This window comes from Thalassophryne amazonica, chromosome 18 (genome assembly GCF_902500255.1).
Source record: "Thalassophryne amazonica chromosome 18, fThaAma1.1, whole genome shotgun sequence".
Classification (NCBI taxonomy): domain Eukaryota; kingdom Metazoa; phylum Chordata; class Actinopteri; order Batrachoidiformes; family Batrachoididae; genus Thalassophryne; species Thalassophryne amazonica.
The window spans coordinates 10928036-10949772 of NC_047120.1; the positions used below are offsets into that span (position 1 = coordinate 10928036).

Here is a 21737-nt window from a genome sequence, read left to right on the forward strand (position 1 = left end):
ACGGACTGTCTCTGGTCCTTAAGGAGCACCTGGTGACGAAGGACGAGCCGCGGGATTTAGATGGGCTTATCGACCTGGTTATACGGTTGGACAACCGATTAACAGAACACCGACGGGAGCGAGACGAAGGGCGTGGTCAGGCACAAGCCGTCCCTCTTCCTCCTGGGTCCAAAAGGGAGCCGACTTCCCCACGCTCCACTGCCAGGGCTCTCCACGTGACAACAGCTCCCCCTGCTGACGTTACTATGGAAACGAGCAGGGCCAAAAAGCGATCAGATCAGATACAAAGGAGGCTGATCCGTGGAGAGTGTTTTCTCTGCAGCTCAACCGAGCACACACAGAGAGAATGCCCCAAACGGTCAAAACAGCAGCACTCGTCCTTAGAGACTGGGCTAAGGGTGGGTCACAACACCCATGCGGGGAAACCCCGAAGATCTGCACGAATCCCAGTCACGATCCTGAGCGGGGATCTAACCCTTCACGCCCCAGCACTGGTGGACACGGGGTCGGAGGGGAATCTGCTGGATAGCAGATGGGCAAAGGAGGTTGGGCTCCCTCTAGTGGCCTTACCGTCAGCATTGTCGGTGCGGGCACTAGATGGCACCCTTCTTCCACTAATCACACACCAGATACAGCCAGTGACATTGGTGGTGTCTGGGAATCACAGGGAGGAGATTGTGTTTTATGTAACACCTTCTACCTCCCGAGTGATTTGGGGTTTTCCATGGGTGTTGAAACACAATCCCCGGATTGATTGGCCGTCTGGGGTTGTGGTTCAGTGGAGCGAAACCTGCCACCGGGAGTGTTTAGGATCCTTGGTTCCACCCGGTGTGACAGCTAAGGAGGAGGTATTAGTCCCCCCCAATCTGGCGGCGGTGCCAGCCGAGTACCATGACCTTGCTGACGTCTTCAGCAAGGATCTGGCACTCACGCTGCCCCCACACCGTCCGTACGATTGTGCCATTGATTTGATACCGGGCGCTGAGTACCCGTCCAGCAGGCTGTACAACCTCTCACGTCCGGAATGTGAATCAATGGAGACCTACATCCGGGACTCGTTAGCTGCCGGGTTGATCCGGAACTCCACCTCCCCGATGGGTGCTGGTTTCGTTTTTGTAGGCAAGAAGGACGGCGGACTCCATCCATGCATTGATTACAGAGGGCTGAACGAGATCACAGTTCGCAACCGATACCCGTTACCCCTGTTGGATTCAGTGTTCACGCCCCTGCATGGAGCCCAAATATTCACGAAATTGGACCTTAGGAATGCTTATCACCTGGTTCGGATCCAGGAGGGAGACGAGTGGAAGACGGCATTTAACACCCCGTTAGGTCACTTTGAGTACCTGGTCATGCCGTTCGGCCTCACCAATGCGCCCGCGACGTTCCAAGCGTTGGTTAATGACGTCTTGCGGGACTTCCTGCATCGGTTTGTCTTCGTATATCTAGACGATATACTCATCTTTTCTCTGGATCCTGAGACCCATGTCAAGCATGTACGTCAGGTCCTATAGTGGTTGTTGGAGAACCGGCTGTTTGTGAAGGGCGAGAAGTGCGAATTCCACCGCACTTCTTTGTCCTTCCTGGGGTTCATAATCTCCTCCAACTCCGTCGCCCCTGATCCGGCCAAGGTTGCGGCGGTGAGAGAGTGGCCCCAACCAACAAACCGTAGGAAACTGCAACAGTTCCTCGGTTTTGCAAATTTCTACCGGAGGTTCATTAAGGGCTACAGTCAGGTAGTTAGCCCCCTGACAGCCCTGACCTCCACAAAAGTCCCCTTCACCTGGTCGGATTGGTGCGAAGCCGCGTTTAGGGAGTTGAAACGCCGGTTCTCGACTGCACCAGTTCTGGTGCAGCCCGATCCTAATCGCCAGTTCATAGTTGAAGTGGACGCCTCTGACTCAGGGATAGGAGCCATGCTATCCCAGAGCGGGGAGTCCGACAAGGTTCTCCATCCATGAGCCTACTTTTCCCGCAGGTTGACCCCGGCTGAAAGGAACTATGACGTCGGCAACCTGGAACTTCTTGCGGTGAAGGAGGCTCTTGAGGAGTGGAGACATCTGTTGGAGGGAGCATCGGTACCATTTACGGTTTTCACGGACCATCTGAACCTGGAGTACATTCGGACCGCCAGGCGTCTGAACCCCAGGCAAGCCCGCTGGTCGCTGTTCTTCGGGCGTTTTGACTTCCGGATCACCTACCGCCCCGGGACAAAAAACCAACGATCTGACGCCCTGTCCCGGGTGCATGAAGAGGAGGTCAAGACCGAGCTGTGAGACCCCCCTGAAACCATTATCCCCGAGTCCACTGTCGTGGCCACCCTTACCTGGGACGTGGAGAAGACCGTCCGGGAGGCCCTGACACGGAGCCCGGACCCGGGGACAGGTCCGAAGAACAAATTGTACGTCCCACCAGAGGCGAGGGCTGCGGTCCTTGACTTCTGTCATGGTTCCAAGCTCTCCTGTCATCCAGGGGTGCGAAGGACCGTGGCAGTGGTCCGGCAGCGCTTCTGGTGGGCGTCTATGGAAGCCGACGTCCGGGAGTATGTCCAGGCCTGCACCACCTGTGCCAGGGGCAAAGCCGACCACCACAAGGCCCAAGGCCTCCTCCAGCCTCTGCCCGTGCCTCATCGCCCCTGGTCTCACATCGGCCTGGACTTTGTCACGGGCCTCCCGCCGTCCCAGGGCATGACTGCCATCCTCACGATAGTGGACCGGTTCTCCAAGGCGGCCCACTTCGTGGCCCTCCCGAAGCTCCCGACGGCCCAGGAGACTGCAGACCTCCTGGTCCACCATGTCGTGCGTCTGCATGGGATTCCATCGGACATTGTCTCGGATCATGGTCCTCAGTTCTCCTCCCAGGTCTGGAGGAGTTTCTGCAGGGAACTGGGGGCCACCGTCAGTCTCTCGTCTGGGTACCACCCTCAGACGAACGGGCAGGCAGAGCGGACGAACCAGGAACTGGAGCAGGCCCTCCGCTGCGTGACCTCCGCGCACCCGACGGCCTGGAGTAATCATCTGGCCTGGATCGAGTACGCTCATAATAGCCAAGTTTTATCTGCCACCGGCCTCTCCCCGTTTGAGGTGTGTTTGGGGTACCAGCCCCCATTGTTTCCGCTAGTGGAGGGAGAGGTCGGGGTGCCCTCGGTCCAGGCCCATCTGAGGAAGTGCCGTCGGGTGTGGCGTACCGCCCTCTCTGCCCTGCTCAGACCCCGGACGAGGGCTAAGGCCCATGCAGACCGCCGGCGTTCCCCGGCCCCTGCATACCAGCCCAGGCAGGCGGTCTGGTTATCCACAAAGGACATACCTCTACAAACGGAATCCCAGAAGCTGAAGGACAGATTTATAGGACCCTTCACCATCGTGAAGGTCCTCAGTCCAGCCGCAGTGAAGCTGAAGCTGCCAGCTTCACTGCGGATACATCCAGTATTCCACGTCTCCAGACTCAAACCCTGCCACACCTCTCCCCTCTGTGCCCCTGGACCGGCGCTGCCGCCTGCCCGGATCATCGACGGGGAGCCAGCTTGGACTGTGCGCCGACTCCTGGACGTTCGTCGAAAGGGCCGGGGGTTCCAGTATTTGGTGGACTGGGAAGGATATGGACCCAAAGAACGCTCCTGGGTGAAGAGGAGCTTCATCCTGGACCCGGTCCTCCTGGCCGATTTCTGCACCCGGACAAGCCTGGTCGGGCGCCAGGAGGCACCCGTTGAGGGGGGGGTCCTGTTGTGTGGGCCGCTGAAGAGGAGGTACTGCTGGCCCACCACCACCAGATGGCGCCCTGCTTGGAGTGCGGGCTTCAAGCACGAGAGGGCGCCGGAGCCACTGGGAGTGACAGCTGTCACTCATCATCAGCACCAGCTGTCACTCATTCATCTCATCACCATCACCATAAAGACCGGACTGCAACTCCACCTCCTCGCCGAGAAATCAGCTACCATTCAGGTAATTCTCTGCTGAATCTTAATTCAAGTATTAGTCTGATCTCTTTTTGCAGCTGTTTTCCTGGGACGGATACCCTGTCTGCTGAGTTGGCGTTTGGTGTGGACTGCGACGGCTTCGCCTCCCACCCCACCCAGATAAGTGGTTATCTCAGGAGCTGTACGAGTGTGTTATTGGAGGTGCTCCCTCCTAACTGTATACAGACTGTGGGATTACTGAGTGTGCGAACTCACACTCATCAGGACTGTCTCTGTTCTCTGCCAGCAGTACCGGGTCTGACTGCTGAAGACAGCGGCCACCTGGGGCGCAGGGCTTGGCGGCTCCGGTGTTCTTCAGCTCCGTTGGTGGTGGAAGCTGTGTGGGATCCGGCTCTTCTCTCGCCAGGCGTCTTCTATCGTCGAGCCTGCCCACACGTCACTGTGTGTATAATTGACAGTCCACCATATTGTTATTGTCTGTACGTCGTTGTGCGATTCACAACATTAAATTGTTAGTTTTTGGCTTATCCATTGACCGTTCATTACCGCCCCCTGTTGTGGGTCCGTGTCACGACACTTTCACAACAAGTTCAGGACCTTGGTTTGATAGATGTCTGGAGAGATTTTCATAACCAGGTTCGACAGTATACATTTTACTCAAATCGACATAATGCCTACTCAAGGATTGATTATTTATTCATGCATAACTCTGAAAGGCACAGGTTAAAAGAATGTGAAATAAGTCAGAGGGACATATCAGATCACTCTGCTATCTACTTAAAATTGCACTTAGTGTAAATAAAACAACAACATGGAGATTAAATATTAGTATGCTAAATAACTCTGGGTTCAGGGAAAAAATTAACAATGAACTTAAAATGTACTCGGAGGATAATGACAATGGAAATGTGAACCCGGTCATACTATGGGATGCTTCAAAGGCAGTTTTGAGGGGGAAAATTATATCAGAAACTGCTTTTGTTAAAAAGATCAAAACTCAAAGACTCCTAGAACTGCAAAAAATACTTTTAGAGCTCGAACAACAGCACAGCAAAAATAAGGATCCACAATTACTTCAGCAAATGAGACCAATTAAACAAGAAATTGGTAAGTTATACTGTGACGAAGTAGAGAAAAAGTTAAGATTTACAAAACAGACATATTATGAATCAGGCTCTAAAGCCTCAAAGATACTAGCGTGGAGGCTGAGAAAACAGCAAACACAAAATACAATCTATAAAATTAAAGATCCCATTACTAAAAAGTTAAAATATAAATTAGAGGAAATACAAACAGTATTTGAGAAATATTACCAGGCTTTATACACCCAACCAACAACATTTAATGCCTGCAAGGTTGAAGAATTCCTGAACCAGCTGGACCTGCCCTCTCTTGGCAAAATGCAAAATGATAAATTAAAGAAATATCTGGCAAAGTCCCTAGAGTGAGATACAGAACTCTGCAGCTGCCGAAACATAGCGGAGGGATGGGCTTACCAAACCTTAAAGATTATTATTTAGCAGCTCAGATAAGACCTTTGATGCTTTGGTGTAATCAAGAATATGTTTCAAAATGGAAAGCCATGGAGCTGTCACTGTTAGATAGGCCTCTGCAGAGCCTACTAGGATGTCCGCTGACTGCCAAACAGTATGATATCCAGAATCAGTGGGTAAGGTGTTCTTTGGAAATTTAGTCTACAATAGTAAAACACCTCAACATTCAGAAAGAAATCAGAATCTTAACGTGGCCAATATATGACCCAGACTTTAAGCCTGCTGTAGAGGGTGGAGGTCTCACAGCACTGTGCCTCATACTCAATAATGGGGAACTTCTAGATTTTAAAACCATGTCAGACAGATATGGCTTTGCACGACAAGATTTTTACAGGTACCTCCAACTACGTCATTACTTTGAAAATAACATTAAAAGACTCTTACCAAGAAACCCATCAGGTGTAACACAAATGTTTATTAGGGCTTACAATACAAAATTGTTTAGAAAGATTATTGGAGAGTTATACAGATGCATAGTTGAATTAAGAGGCCACTCAACAGATTATGTAAAGGCAAAATGGGAAAAAGAGTTAGGGATTGTAATTACCCCTGAAAAATGGATAAACATAATTAACACACAAATCACAACTACCGCTTCACAAACATGGAGGGACTTCTCATGGAAAAATTCTATTAGATATTTCATAACTCCAAAGCAAAAGTCCAAACAGACTGGGACAGAAGCTAAATGCTGGAGGGGATGTGGCTGTTGTGAAGCCTATCACACACACATATTTTGGGAATGTCCTGTTCTTAAACCTTTCTGGGACAGTGTTCGTGGTGCTGTCAGAGAAGTCTTGTGTTATGATACTGAATTCACGTTTGTCTTTTTATTTGGGGGATATGGACTTAAGTTTACCCAAAGGTGATCGATACCTCTTAAAAATATTTATGGCAGCAAGTAAAAAGGCTGTAACAAGGCGATGGCTATGTGGGGAACCTCCGACTATTGACCAATGGGTAACAATTATCTCAAACATCCAGTGCATGGAACGCATGACTTTCAGTTTAAGACTCCAAAATGACAAATACGATGCTCTCTGGGAAAAATGGGACATGTATCTCAAAACACAAGGTGACAACCTGTTTCATTCTTGATGTATGGTTTGTAAGAATAATTATATATATTGATCTCATTACCTCTATTACTGAACTTATACGCTCTCAACCTTTGTTGCTTTTAATAGTGTTTTATACGTGTTATTGTGTTTAGCTTAGCTACTGTTTGTAATTTGCTGCCTTTTTTTTCTGAAAAAAAAAAGCTAAATAAAAATAAAATTAAAAAAAAAAAAGCATCGACGCGCAACATGCAAAAGCAGAGCTTGCACGACACTCCTTTGGGTGCACGCACCGCCACTTGACATCAAACTGACCGAGGTGAAAGTTCAACTCAATGACGGGAGAGGAAGGAGTGAAGTGACCAATTACAGCCCTTGCGGTCTCTGTCATTTGGGAGGTGCATGTCAGGCTATGGAGAGGGTTCGCAGCCAGGCAAAGGGCTGATCTGAAGCGGTTTGGTTCGCCACACCCAGGGATATGAGTGAAACTTAACACCATATTACAGTGCAGGCAACAAGCAGCATTCTGTTAATAACTGCCAGCCTTGAATTAGGCCCTGCCTTGTTTAGGTGCCTGAGCACAGTGTGGAAAAATAAATGGCCGGGCTTTTAACGGTAGTTAAGAAAATTAAAATAAAAAAATGATTTAAAGTTGAGGCTGTTTGTGTAACCAGAGCAGTAACAATTAAAAAAAAACTATTGTGTGTATTTATTTGGCAAAAATAAAAACACATAAAACAATAAAACATTCAGTCACCTTGACTGAATGACTGATTCTGCATACTGCAGCTAAAGGCTAAGCTAATGTTGCCAATGAAACGTCAGCATTCAGTGGTGCCCTAATGTCACGTTTTATTTTCAGATTACTCACACATATTTGCTGAAGTGCTGTTGTTCAAACTGGGTGTGTACACATATCCAAAAGTGAAGAATTTCAGACTGATTGTGTCTGCTCAGTCACACTGGCTGCTATCTGTCTCTCCCTGTGACCGGCTGCTGTGGGTCTATGACTGGCTGCTTTAGTTCCGCCTGGCCTCAAACCGAACAGGTACATAAGTATTCACACCCTTTGCTCAATACTTTCAAGATGCATCTTTGGCAGCAATTACAGCCTCAACTCTTCTTGAATATGATGCCACAAGCTTGGTGCACCTACCGTATTTACTCTATTAAACACCTCGGGGTTGTGCAATTTACGTGAAGGGAGGCATTTATTGACGACTGTTTACATGTGCATGCATGCTATACACGGTACACCCTTACAGTACGTATGGACATGCATACTGCATGTAAGAGAAGCAGTACAGACTCAAATGTTTTTCTGCATATAGTAGCTGCTACACAATTACATAAAATGGCTCCGTGCAAACGTTGTTACTCTGCAGCGTTCAAGCTAAATGTTGTGAAAGAAGCTGAAAAGAAGGAGAAGCACCATGCTGCTTGATTTTCCTAGTCAATAGGAAACACATCTGGGAGTAGTGTAGGAACAAAGGTAAGCTTGCAACCTTTGCAAAAACAGCAAAATGGCTACCTGGTGGGAAAAGTGCATTATCAGGACACTGAAGAGGAGCTGATAAAATGGTTCCAGAAAAGGAGAACAGCAGGTGTTCATGGGACAGGGAAGGGGCTGAAATATGAGGCACTGCAGCTGCATAAGCAAAACATGGAAACCAGAACAGAGCTGATGAGATTTCATGTCAATGAGGTAAGACTATTTCCGTTCTCTCAGGAATTCACAATTTCACTACATGCAATGTGCTGGAAAAAAATTTATAAAAAAATCAAGGGGTCCTCTACTGAAGACGAAGCCTTTAATGGAGTAAATATGGTATCTTTTGGCAGTTTGGTTCATTCCTCTTTGCAGCGTCTCTCAAGCTCCATCAGGTTGGATGGGGAGCGTCGGTGCACAGACATTTTCAGATCTCTCCAGAGATGTTCAATCAGATTCAGGTCTGTCTGGCTAGACCACTCAAAACATTCACAGAGTTGTCCTGAAGCCACTCCTATCCTATCACTCATATCTTGGCTGTGTGCTTAGGGTCATTTTCCTGCTAAAAGATGCACCAGTCTGAGGTCCACCAGGGGCACTCTGAATCACCGAATAGGTGTACTGTGCATAACAGAGTATTTTCATGTTAACCCTGCAGGGTATAAGGCTCATACTTGCTGGTGGGCAGAGTGTCATCAGATCCAAAATCAACATGTTGGACCAGGAGTGTGACCAGTTCCATGCTTGTGAATTTCATCAGCTTTGCTCGATAGTAGATCCCATCACTGTACTCTGCCAGACATGGACCACCTGAGACCCCACAGAAGAAAGCCAAGTTAGTAAGCGAGTTTCCAGCCCAACTATAAATCCAGAAGAACAGCAACTGAACATTTGAAAAAAATAAAAAATACAAACAATCCCGTACAGTTTAATATTGAACTATTCAAACTTGCTGTGTACACACATATACAGACACACAGTGTGTAGCTTTCTTTCATTGTTCTTGGCAAACTAAGGGCAAACTAAGTTCCCTGAGTGACTGTGAGAACATTCAGAAGTACACAGTGTGAAAAGAACTGTCAAAACCTCACCAAAAAAAGAAGGAATTTTACCAGGAGGGAAGTTTGTGAGTCGAGGCAGACTGCTGATGTCTCTGTTGATTCTGCTGAGAGCTTCATTTATGTCAGGGCTTTGGCAGGGTCAGGGCACTGAGCCCTTGTTTTCCTCCTTTCTGTTGCTTCTGGTCTGCTTCAGCTTTGATTTATTAATATTTGTTTTCTTTGGGATTTATTCGGTTATATTTTTCTTGTTACTTTGTTTCTTGTTATTCTGTTGCCATCATCCAGTTCCGTTCTAGTTGTGTTCTGTCAGATTATGTTTGCATTACTGATCATTAGATCATCATCTGTGTATTTTTTCATTTGTGTTGTCAGTTACATTGGGTTTTGCATCTGTATCATGTAGTCTCTGTTTTCCTTGTTTGTTCCTGTTCTTGCCCAGTTCTGTTATATGCTATTCTGTCTCACGTCTAGCCTGTTCATCATTCTCTGCTATTCCTCACTTCCAGTTAATCATGTTCACTTCTCTGCACCTGCCTCATGTCTGTCTTTCTCTTTGGTTCTGTCTGCTTTGTTTCCTTTCAGTCACGCTCTTTGCACCTGGCCCATGTCTCTCACCTTGTTTCTGTGTGTGTTGTTCATCTCACTCACACTCCCTACACCAGCCCAAGTATGTTTGCTCCTTACATCACTCTCTTGCACAGTGTTTGATCTTTGTCTACTAGCCACGCCCCCTCTCTTGAATCTTCACTGCACACCTGCACCTTATTACCTAATCAGTCTGCACATGCACATTGTTCACAGCACCTGTTATTTAAGCCCTCACAGTCTTACTGCTCACTGCCAGATTGTTGTCTTAGTACACTCTCCAGCCTTTGTTCACAGCCTTGTTTCTGTCCAGCCGTGTACCGTATTTTTGCCCTGATTTTTTGACTGCGTATTTGCCTAATCTCTGATGTCTGAGTTTGCCTGTGCCACTGGACCCTGCTTGTCTATGACTACGTTTTTGCCTGGTCCTGCTTGTACCTCTGCTCCGCAATATGACCACCTGTGTACCGAACCTCTGCCTGCAATAAACATAACGACTTCTGATACCTCAAAGCCTGATTTGGGAGTTTGTACCATGGGTCCACCCGCTCCTGGTGTCGGGCAGCGGCCGTCATGACAGTTTAAAGTTTCTCCATTTATCTCCATGTTATATGATCCCACCAACGGCCAGAGGTACAACTGCAGGACATAAACATACAGTATGTGACTGCATCTCACATAACCCACAGCAATAGTTTTTCCATCTTCTTTCTCTCCAATGTTTTTTCCAAGGTTCAAGTTCACACATTAACATAACGCACTCTGTTCTGTAACAACAGGAGCATGGGTTTGAGAGTGGCAATCATATGATTAACAGATCACATCTCAACAAAAATATCACAGCCTACAGAATTTTAAAAAGCCTCCTATCAGCTCCTCAACTTCATAATGGTTGACCACATAACACACCAGAGATCTGTACTTTCTATTTAAAATCTAAGTCATTTTATTTTGCAAATCCTTTTTTGAAGTACTTATAAACCTAATATATAAATATTACCTCATTGGGGGGACCTTGACCGGGAGCTCCTCTCCCTTTGAGGGAAGCTGTGGCTTGATGAAGGGTCCCAGGGTCGGCTCCTCGAGATTCCACAAATCCTGGAGACAAATAGCAGCACAGAAAACAATAAAAACACAGTGCTGGTGATCATTAAATAACATCTACTCAAGGCTGATGATCTTTCTTTACTTAGTGATAATTTTCCATGTTTGGACTGTGACAATGTGGAAAATTTAAATTTTGTCTGAGCTTTAAACCTGTGACCCTCATATTATGGAAAGAATGCTCTGCCACACAGTGTTATCAAATCACACTGCACAGTTAGACATAAAAGTCTTCTACATGTAAAGTGTCCTGAGCAAGAGTTCAACTTAAATTTTTCATGCACTTTAAAAAAATTTTTTTTTCCACTGTCTATTTGTACATTAATGAGCTATTACACTGTTTATGACACAAATGTATATTAGTAGTTTTTAAATTATATTAATTAGTCCCTCCAGGATTTCACTTTATTTGTGCATAGCTAAAACATCTACCTCTTGCTTTGGCAAGTACTGAATAATAAAACCATTACTGGCTCCCCCTGGAACATGTAGTACTTAATAAAACTACAAATCATCCTCATTGTGTTATGTTAATAGGCAACTTTATTTTTTATTTTCACCAATATACATGTAAATCATGTATTAATTGTCTGACATTTCACACTGATTTTTATGTTATACTTACTTTTAAAAAAAGAAAATCTCTGTCAAACATGGGTTACACGTTTGACAGAGGCCTTACTCCCAGTACCTTAGTATCGAGGTCCCATTCATCCAAGAAGCCGTCAGCAGGCATCAGAGTGTCTTTCTACAAAGAAACAGAAATTAAACAAACTCTGGTCACCCTCTCTATGACTGAGACAGTGTCAATGATATTATTTCAGTCAGGCAACTCATACTTAAGTATGATTTAATACAGTGCTACAGCACTATTTGAGTTTTGCCTCTTGACTCCAACCTGATTATCAGGGGGAAGCTAGAGTCGAGGCAGGACTGAGAACAGGCAGTGGCACTTTTTTTTCCTGAACCTTTAAGGCAGCATAGTAGACTCGTGTCCAATCAGAGTTCGACGCATGAACATGACGTCATCCTTTTCGCTTATTGACCTTTGTCAAAACATGAAAAATAGCACTATGGACAGAGATCGATGTTGAATGATGTCACCAAGGTTAAACATTACACACGTGGTTGACTTAGAATTATTAACACATGCATTTGTTTACATTTTTGGACTTAGTTCTTTTTCATGGTTGCATAAGCCCAATTTAATTGTTTGAATTTGAGATCCATTAACATGGATCAAAATAATATTCAGAAATTCCAATCAAGTAAGTGTTTTTTTTTTTCTATTTCAGCTGCATTCGCTCAACTGAAGAGTTTTTAAAATTTCAAATGAGTTTTTTTCACCCCAATCAACCCACCTTATACACCCCTCATCAAGGGTTTTACTGATTACGCAGAAATCGTTCAGCCACTGTTACGATCAAAATGGATCTATTGTGTTCGTCAACCAAATATAAGTATTATTAACAATTTGTATGTTATACCGCTCTACTCAAGGGTTTTTTACAGATTAGAGGAAATTTGTGTTTAGTTCCCAGTCTGGTTGAATAAACATTCATCAAATCGGCATCGACCCCTTGAGGAGGGGTAGTTAAGATAGAGTGATATTTGCAAAAGATTATGTCCAACATCAATGGAAAGAGGGTCAACTATTAGTATACTGTTGTCCTAGGTCAGGAAAAATTAATTAAGAATAGTTCAAGCAATCAAGGTTTATTGTTTATTGTGCTCATCCCAAAAAAATATTACATCATCAAAAAAATATTACATCAAGAATATATTACCCAAGTATATCCAACTTCAGAAAGGGCCAAAATAGTGCTATTTTTCATGTTTTGACAAAGGTGGCAATAAACAAAAAGAATGACGTCATGTTCGTGCGCTGATATTTTAATATATGCAAGACGTCATGTGTGTGTGCCGACCTCTGACTGGACAAGAGTTTATCATGCTGTCTGAAAGGTTCAGGGGGAAAAAATAATAATAATAATAATTTGCTGACAGGCCAGGAGTGAAGCTAGGAAAACAGAAGGTCCAATGTGGAGCGTGTGTTTGGGAGATGATGGGGGAGAGTGAGCCATGTCAAGTGTATCCTCATATGTAGCAGAGCAGCTGGAGGTGCCTGCCTGAGTTTGCTCACAAGCCTCTTTCCATTATGAATTACATCAAAATGTTATTGTCAACACTTCCAGTGCTGTATGGAGGAATATGGTATTGGCGCTTCACAAATTTGCTTTAGAATTATTCAGAGGACTGGTTGACCAGGTCTCCGACACACAGCATCGGATCCTCCCCAAGGCTGTGTTCTTCCTCCTCTACTCTTCTCCCTGTACATCAACAGCTGCACCTCCAGCCACCAGTCTGTAAAGCTCTTGAAGTTTGCAGACAATACAACTCTCATCGGACTCATCTCTGATGGGGACGCGTTTGCCTACAGAGGGGAGATCGATCACCTGGTGCCCTGGTGCAGACAGAACAATCTGGAGCTGAACACCCTCAAGACAGTGGAGATGGATATTGACTTTAGAAAGAACCCAGTCCCAGTGTAACAGTTTATCTTCCCCCCTGGATATCTTACCCCCCCGGGGTAAAGATATCCTAGGATATCTTACCCCTGTATATCTTGCCAAAATGAAGTTTTGCAAGATATGTTTGTCAATATGTATGGGTTTTTTGTTTGTTTGTTTGTAATCATTGCATTTTTCACCTTTAATTTGCTGTGCAGCACACAGTTTACATCGCAGACTTTTGCAAGTTCACATATAAGCAGTCCTAGTAAGGTACCATTCAGTACACAAAAGGATCAAGGTCACAGGAAGGTCAAACACTAAATTTGATGAAACATCTGTCCTGGTAGTCCATGGACCAAGCAGGTTGTCGGTACCACTGATGGTGACCAAATGACACTTAGAATCCAGCCTCAGTGGATTCTAAGTGTCGTTTGGATTGTTTGGGTTGATAGGGTTCTAATAAGGAATAGTTTGCACCATCTGTCATGCTTAGTTATCGTGTTACAGGGTAACATACGTCACCTGTCATAGTATCCAATGGACATCAACCTTGTTTGACCTTGACTTTGGAGACCAAATATTCACCACAGTCAAAACTATTCCATTTATTAATCCTTTGAGCTATCCGGGGGGGGAAGCTATACCATTACACCAGCCAACCCTATCAGTGACTCTTCAGTCGCCATTGTGGAGTCCTTCCATTACCTGGGGCTCTCCATCACCCAGGACCTAAAGCGTGAGCTGAACGTCAGCTCTCTCATCAAGAGAGCACAACAAAGGATTCACTTTCTGCAGCAGCTCAGGAAGTTCAACCTGCCAAAAACAATGATGGCTGAACTTCTACACTACCATCATTGAGTCCATCATGTCCTCCTCCATCACAGTCTGGTATGCTGCTGCCACTGCTAAGGACAGGAGCAGACTGCAGCATACCATCCATGCAGCAAAGAAGGTGATCAAAGGTCATCTGCCATCCCTACAGGACCTGTACACCTCCAGGGCCCTGAGGCGAGCAAGAAAGACAGTGGCCGATCCCTCTCATCCAGGACACAAACTTTTTGTCACCCTCCCCTCTGGCAGACGGCTGACGTCCATCAGGACTAAAACCTCAAGACACAAAAATAGCTTTGTTCCATCCACAGCTGGACTTATAAATAATTCCATAAACTCCATTTGCCCTGCCCCCTCCCCACTTCCACAAAGTACAGATTGGTCGTTCCTGCACTGAAAGGTCCTGTACATCTGCACATCAATCACATGCTTTTGCACAGTCCCATCCCACGTTAATAGCTATTTAACAGTGAATATAGTTTTGCCTATTTACAGAAGTAATTTTTCCTTTTCCGTTTTATTGTTTATGCACCAATAACAACAGATCAAATTCCTTGAATGTGACAACTTACTTGGCAATAAATTAAATTCTGATTCTTCAACACACTGCTATTATTTTGAACACAACTGTATTTGTGATTTTTTTTTAAAAATTTGTGTTGAAATTAGAAATTTTATTGACATTGTCGATGTGACAAATTTAATATTGGCCATGTTACCCACCATCAGGGCTGTGAAATGAAAATTGTGAAATCCGAGGAAAATTCACACCCCCGAGGAGCCGGGGTCTAGGGCCTTGTGGGGCCCCAGAAACCAATTTAAGACTTTAAATTAAGACTAAATTAAAACTTTGCGATGTCTGCATGCTACATTTAGCTAAGCTTCGCACAGGAGCCACACAGTATCACCGCAGCAACCAACCAGTTCCGCTTTACGACAACTGTCGTAACAGCCAGGCTTTGAGTAGCATTTATTCTCCTCGAAACTCCGCGGATCCGAGGAAACTGATTTGTATCTGTAACACACAGATCAGTGTCCGCGGACTTATAAAACTAGCATGATGTCGTAAAAAAACAACGCTTTACGATAAGCATTTTAAAAAACTCAGTAATGATCACGATTAAAAAGTACAACACTAACACCCCGCCCCCCTCCCCATGATGAAATCCGCGGAATCCCGCAGAGTTTTCACAGCCCTGCCCACCATGCATGAACACGTGGCACGCCCTGGGCAAGCCAACATGCAAATATGGTAATACAGGTTAGAGAGTAAGTTGATGAATATCTAACTTTTGAAGTGGGATTCCAAAATATTCACAAAGAAATACAAAATAAAAAAAGACATTCCTCTGTTTTAAATTTCATCAGCATCTTCTCGACAGCTAATTTATGTTCACTGCGGACTTCCTTTCATAATTAATTCAAATTTGGTTGTTTTTTTGCTATATACTCGTAGATGTTTTAATTTTGCATTTACATTTGCCAGCACCAGTATGTATTGTTTTGCATATTCACTAAGTAGCAAACTATAAGAAAACAGAAAAGTACTGCATACAACTCTGACAAAGAAATCAATACATACCTGTTTTGCTGAGGCAGTCTGGTCCATGGAGACGTGTTCTTGCTGATGCAAGATCCTACTTAGGCTCATATCATCGAGGAAAATCTCAACCTTCAGTGATCCCCTCAAGTCAGTGGGCAGCTCCTAACATACAATACTATCAAAGACACACATACACACACACACAGAAATTTACACCTTTCAAGAACGCGTTAATGCCTTCAAATTTGGCAATTTCTGTTTTTACAGTTTCTAGCTGTGATAAATGTGTAATATTTGCCATTTTTAAAAGAAAAGCATGCCTTTCAAACCCACTTATTGGTTGTGGGGCTTAGAGAGATAAATGGATTAGCCATGGAGAGAGAATGTGCACATCAACACTGAAATAGTGTCCACAGAAGTGAAATACCATTAATACAGTGTGCTGAGGTATTATTGTATTAACATCACACACACACCATTTGTCAGAGAGGTGTCATTCTCAAATTATGACTCCCACTTCAAAAACTTAGACAACACCACTGGAGTCACTTTACCTTTACCACCATGTCAACATAGCGGCCCAACAACAGCTCTTTCAGCAGGGCCATTCCATCTCCATGCCACTTGCCACCAACCTGAACAGAGATATGAGAGAAAGAAAGAGCGCGCGAGAGATTGTAAGAGAGAAAATTTGGAAGACAGGAAAATACAACAAAGATTTAGATTTTCAAATTCTACACCAAGTGATTTCTAGTGGAAAAACTTTAAGAAATAAAACAAACACACTTTTAACATTAGTCTTCTGAAGCATTGATGCAACAACAAAACTACAGTGGCTGTAAACAAGAGTCCAAACTGTGTGAGTCTTAGCCAGTGTCCCAATTCAAAGGCTACATCCTTTCAGGGGTTGCACATAGGCTCCCTCACCGGTGTGTAACAGTCACACATGTGTAGGGATGGGTACTGATAAGATTTTATCAATATCAATGCCATTATCGATTCTGCTTACTGATCCGATTCCTTATCGATTCCCTTATCGATACCTCTTGTGAACTTTGGACTAAAGGTAGGCTTTACAGGTTTTCTATGTATTTCATTGAGTCTTAAAGTAAATAAATATTAAATTGGTCACTGTATCCTTGATCTCTGGACATAAATAAAAATAAACAAAACAGTGTTTCTCTTTGAAGTTATTAATTCCGACTGGATTCTATTGTTCTAACTTGACTCGGCAGAGAGCCGCGCAGCGTTTGGAGCTGTGTGAACAGAACGGAGGACGATTCTTGTTTCTTTCTCGCAACAAGACAGGAGTCCCAGTTAGTGACTTTAATCTGCACAAAAAGGACTCATGATTTCACATATTCAGAGATGAAAGTGGTGAAAAACAAAAAGAGCTGAAACCCAAAATCACCCCCAATACCACCAGCACGAAAATGCTTGAATTCTAGAAGCTCTGAAATGCAATCTGGGACTATTCCAGACAATAAACTGCAGTGAGTGCAGCATCCATTTAGGTGAGAAAAAAACAACTTTCCTTATTCAAATTCATTCCAGTAGTATTCTGCTCTTACTAGGATGCAGCAGTTTTCTAGTTTGGCAGATAGTTCTTCACTGAAGAAATTAACACATTGAAAATATGGTTTGACCAAAACAAACTGTCATTAAACTTAAATAAGACAGGGATGAAATGGAGGTGCAAGAGTCACTAGGTGTTCACAGGAAACATTTATTTCTGTATTTCAGAGCCTTCAGCTTTCAGGCTCCTCTCCTGTGGAACCAGCTCCCAATTCAGATCAGGGAGACAGACACCCTCTCTACTTTTAAGATTAGGCTTAAAACTTTCCTTTTTGCTAAAGCTTATAGTTAGGGCTGGATCAGGTGACCCTGAACCATCCCTTAGTTATGCTGCTATAGACGTAGACTGCTGGGGGGTTCCCATGATGCACTGTTTCTTTCTCTTTTTGCTCTGTATGCACCACTCTGCATTTAATCATTAGTGATCGATCTCTGCTCCCCTCCACAGCATGTCTTTTTCCTGGTTCTCTCCCTCAGCCCCAACCAGTCCCAGCAGAAGACTGCCCCTCCCTGAGCCTGGTTCTGCTGGAGGTTTCTTCCTGTTAAAAGGGAGTTTTTCCTTCCCACTGTAGCCAAGTGCTTGCTCACAGGGGGTCGTTTTGACCGTTGGGGTTTTACATAATTATTGTATGGCCTTGCCTTACAATATAAAGCGCCTTGGGGCAACTGCTTGTTGTGATTTGGCGCTATATAAAAAAATTGATTGATTGATTGTATGTATGTATGTATGTATGTATTTATTTATTTATGTATGTTCATTGTTAGTTGGTTTTATATTTTCTGTTGTGTTTTTATTCAGGTTCTTTTTATCTCTTTCTGTAAAATTGTATATACGAGGTCTGTTAGAAAAGTATCGTACCTTTTTATTTTTTTGAAAAACTATATGGATTTGATTCATATGTTTTTACATCAGCCAAGCTTGAACCTTCGTGCGCATGCGTGAGTTTTTCCACGCCTGTCGGTAGCGTCATTCGCCTGTGGGCAGGCTTTGAGTGAGCACTGGTCCACCCCTCTCGTTGTTGTTTCATTGCGAGGAAATGGCGGAATGATTTGGGCTTTTTTTCCATCAGAATTTTTTCAGAAACTGTTAGAGACAGGCAGCTGGAAACCATTCGAAAAATTTATCTGGCTTTCGGTGAAAATTTTACGGGCTTCACAGAGAATAAGGAGTGTTACTACAGCTTTAAGGACGGCCCACAATGGCGCACAGTGCGCTGCGCTCCGAGCCGCCATCGAGAGGCAGAAACCACCACATCATTTCTAAATGGATGGCTGTGTGGAGCCGGGACCGTCGTGTGCAATTTCTCTGGTTATCACAAGAGCTGGACATCAGCCATTTTCCGGCAGATTTCACTTTTAACAAGAGATTTTGTCATGGAAAGCCGCGCTGAGGCTTCGCGCGTCACGACCGATTCGCTGATGAAGCGAGACAAAGGAACACCTCCGTTTCGGAGTGCCAGAGGACAAGTTGGGACACGTTTCTCCAGATAGGGGTTTACAGAAACGTGAAACGTTTGAAACCCAGCCTTAACCGGGGAGGGGGTCTGAGACACACTTTATTCCCTGTTTACAATGAGGTACTCAAGTCAAAGCAGTTTCAGTCTTTTGTTCATGGTAATGAGTCATTCACGTCATCAGCAGAGTCGTCAAGGGAGCCATCAGGAGAGGGACAGCTGCCCTGTCATTAGGAGGGTGCTAACTACAGCACAATAGGTGCTAATTAGAGGTATTGTTTAGTCACCAGCCTATAGAAGTCTGCCTCTCGGTAGGAGGGGTCTGGTTAGGTTTAAAACTCCAGCTTTTATGACTTCTTGATTATTCTTCTCTACAAGAGTCAAGACAGAAGTCAGACCACCAGAGCAAGAATTTTAGCTGAGGAAGCTTCTGCGATTTGAAGCGAAACGTCCTGGCGTCAAGCAACCCAGTCCAGTCGAAGATTCAAGCTTCTCTACTATGGAAACCATCTGGACAACTGAGAGCCTACACAGAAACAACACTGACTTCCACGTGTAGGGCCTCTGATTGGGCAGCATTTTCATGTTCTGCTGAATTCGCTCCCTCAGATGCTCCAACTGACAATCTAAAAACACACACACACACGTTTTTAACTAAACCTATATCAGAGCTGAGATCATTAAAACTGCTGTGTTCCAAAGCAACATTAAGGAAGATACAATGGGACACAAGTCTGTGGTCTCACCTCCAAAGGCTTGGTGACCACATCAACATATCCACTAAATGTGACACTGGTGATTTTCTAGGCATAATATCACTGTTGCACATCCTGCTCCTGATCTGCACCCAAATCACCCAGCAGCCATACAGAGCTTTCTGCCATGGAATGACACCACGCTGCAGTGAGTGAGTTAAAACACAGACGGCTCCATACAGAAGCAGAGCAGAATGTTACTGAGCAACTTTTTACCCATTTCACCCAAATTTCTCCCTCTTTATCTGCTGTCCATGAAACTTTCCTGATTGAAATCTCAAGGTCGTAATACTACTGCATAATGCAAAGTGGGGTACAGCTGTCCTTCTGAGGGTCTGAGAAACAATTTGTTTTAGAGACAATTCCAACATTTTAACTCCCATATTGTATCATTTCTATAACAGATAGTTTTTAAAATGGAATCTTGCTTTCCAAAACGGATATTTATTGCTAAGTATACAAATCAATCAATCAATCAACTTTTTTCTTATATAGCGCCAAATCACAACAAACAGTTGCCCCAAGGCGCTCCATATTGTAAGGCAAGGCCATACAATAATTATGAAAAACCCCAACGGTCAAAACGACCCCCTATGAGCAAGCACTTGGCCACAGTGGGAAGGAAAAACTCCCTTTTAACAGGAAGAAACCTCCAGCAGAACCAGGCTCAGGGAGGGGCAGTCTTCTGCTGAGACTGGTTGGGGCTGAGGGAAAAAAACAGGAAAAAGACATGCCGTGAAGGGGGGCAGAGATCGATCACTAATGATTAAATGCAGAGTGATGCATACGGAGCAAAAAGAGAAAGAAACAGTGCATCATGGGAACCCCCCCACAATCTACGTCTAAAGCAGCATAACCAAGGGATGGTCCAGGGTCACCCGATCCAGCCCTAACTATAAGCCTTAGCGAAAAGGAAAGTTTTAAGCCTAATCTTAAAAGTAGAGAGGGTATCTGTCTCCCTGATCTGAATTGGGAGCTGGTTCCACAGGAGAGGAGCCTGAAAGCTGAAGGCTCTGCCTCCCATTCTACTCTTACAAACCCTAGGAACTACAAGTAATCCCGCAGTCTGAGAGCGAAGCGCTCTAATGGGGTAATATGGTACTACGAGGTCCCTAAGATAAGATGGGACCTGATTATTCAAAACCTTATAAGTAAGAAGAAGAATTTTAAATTCTATTCTAGAATTAACAGGAAGCCAATGAAGAGAGGCCAACACGGGTGAGATATGCTCTTTCCTGCTAGTCCCCGTCAGTACTCTAGCTGCAGCATTCTGAACCAACTGAAGGCTTTTTAGGGAACTTTTAGGACAACCTGATAATAATGAATTACAATAGTCCAGCCTAGAGGAAATAAATGCATGAATTAGTTTTTCAGCATCACTCTGAGACAAGACCTTTCTGATTTTAGAGATATTGCGTAAATGCAAAAAGGCAGTCCTACATATTTGTTTAATATGCGCTTTGAATGACATATCCTGATCAAAAATGACTCCAAGATTTCTCACAGTATTACTAGAGATCAGGGAAATGCCATCCAGAGTAACGATCTGGTTAGACACCATGTTTCTAAGATTTGTGGGGCCAAGTACAATAACTTCAGTTTTATCTGAGTTTAAAAGCAGGAAATTAGAGGTCGTCCATGTCTTTATGTCTGTAAGACAATCCTGCAGTTTAGCTAATTGGTGTGTATCCTCTGGCTTCATGGATAGATAAAGCTGGGTATCATCTGCGTAACAATGAAAATTTAAGCAATACCGTCTAATAATACTGCCTAAGGGAAGCATGTATAAAGTGAATAAAATTGGTCCTAGCACAGAACCTTGTGGAACTCCATAATTAACTTTAGTCTGTGAAGAAGATTCCCCATTTACATGAACAAACTGTAATCTATTAGACAAATATGATTCAAACCACCGCAGCGCAGTGCCTTTAATACCTATGACATGCTCTAATCTCTGTAATAAAATTTTATGGTCAACAGTATCAAAAGCAGCACTGAGGTCCAACAGAACAAGCACAGAGATAAGTCCACTGTCCGAAGCCATAAGAAGATCATTTGTAACCTTCACTAATGCTGTTTCTGTACTATGATGAATTCTAAAACCTGACTGAAACTCTTCAAATAGACCATTCCTCTGCAGGTGATCAGTTAGCTGTTTTACAACTACCCTCTCAAGAATCTTTGAGAGAAAAGGAAGGTTGGAGATTGGCCTATAATTAGCTAAGATAGCTGGGTCAAGTGATGGCTTTTTAAGCAATGGTTTAATTACTGCCACCTTAAAGGCCTGTGGTACATAACCA

At 44.2% G+C, this 21737-nt stretch overlaps 1 protein-coding gene and 1 long non-coding RNA gene across 2 annotated transcripts in view; both read right to left on the bottom strand.

Moving 5' to 3' along the window:
* The window catches only part of LOC117531560 (RING finger protein 17-like), an 89318-nt gene that overhangs the window by 6152 nt on the left and 61429 nt on the right, over positions 1-21737 (bottom strand). Inside the window, 6 exon segments of the mRNA XM_034194681.1 lie at positions 8691-8826; positions 9108-9197; positions 10247-10301; positions 10677-10760; positions 11458-11514; positions 16208-16288. Of these exon segments, the coding sequence (XP_034050572.1) occupies positions 8691-8826; positions 9108-9197; positions 10247-10301; positions 10677-10760; positions 11458-11514; positions 16208-16288 (503 nt within the window).
* LOC117530386 lies at positions 10682-15735 on the bottom strand. Its single transcript, XR_004566352.1, has 3 exons — positions 15689-15735; positions 11458-11510; positions 10682-10760 (listed from the first exon to the last, which is right to left on the bottom strand). It is a non-coding gene; the product is annotated as an uncharacterized LOC117530386 (long non-coding RNA).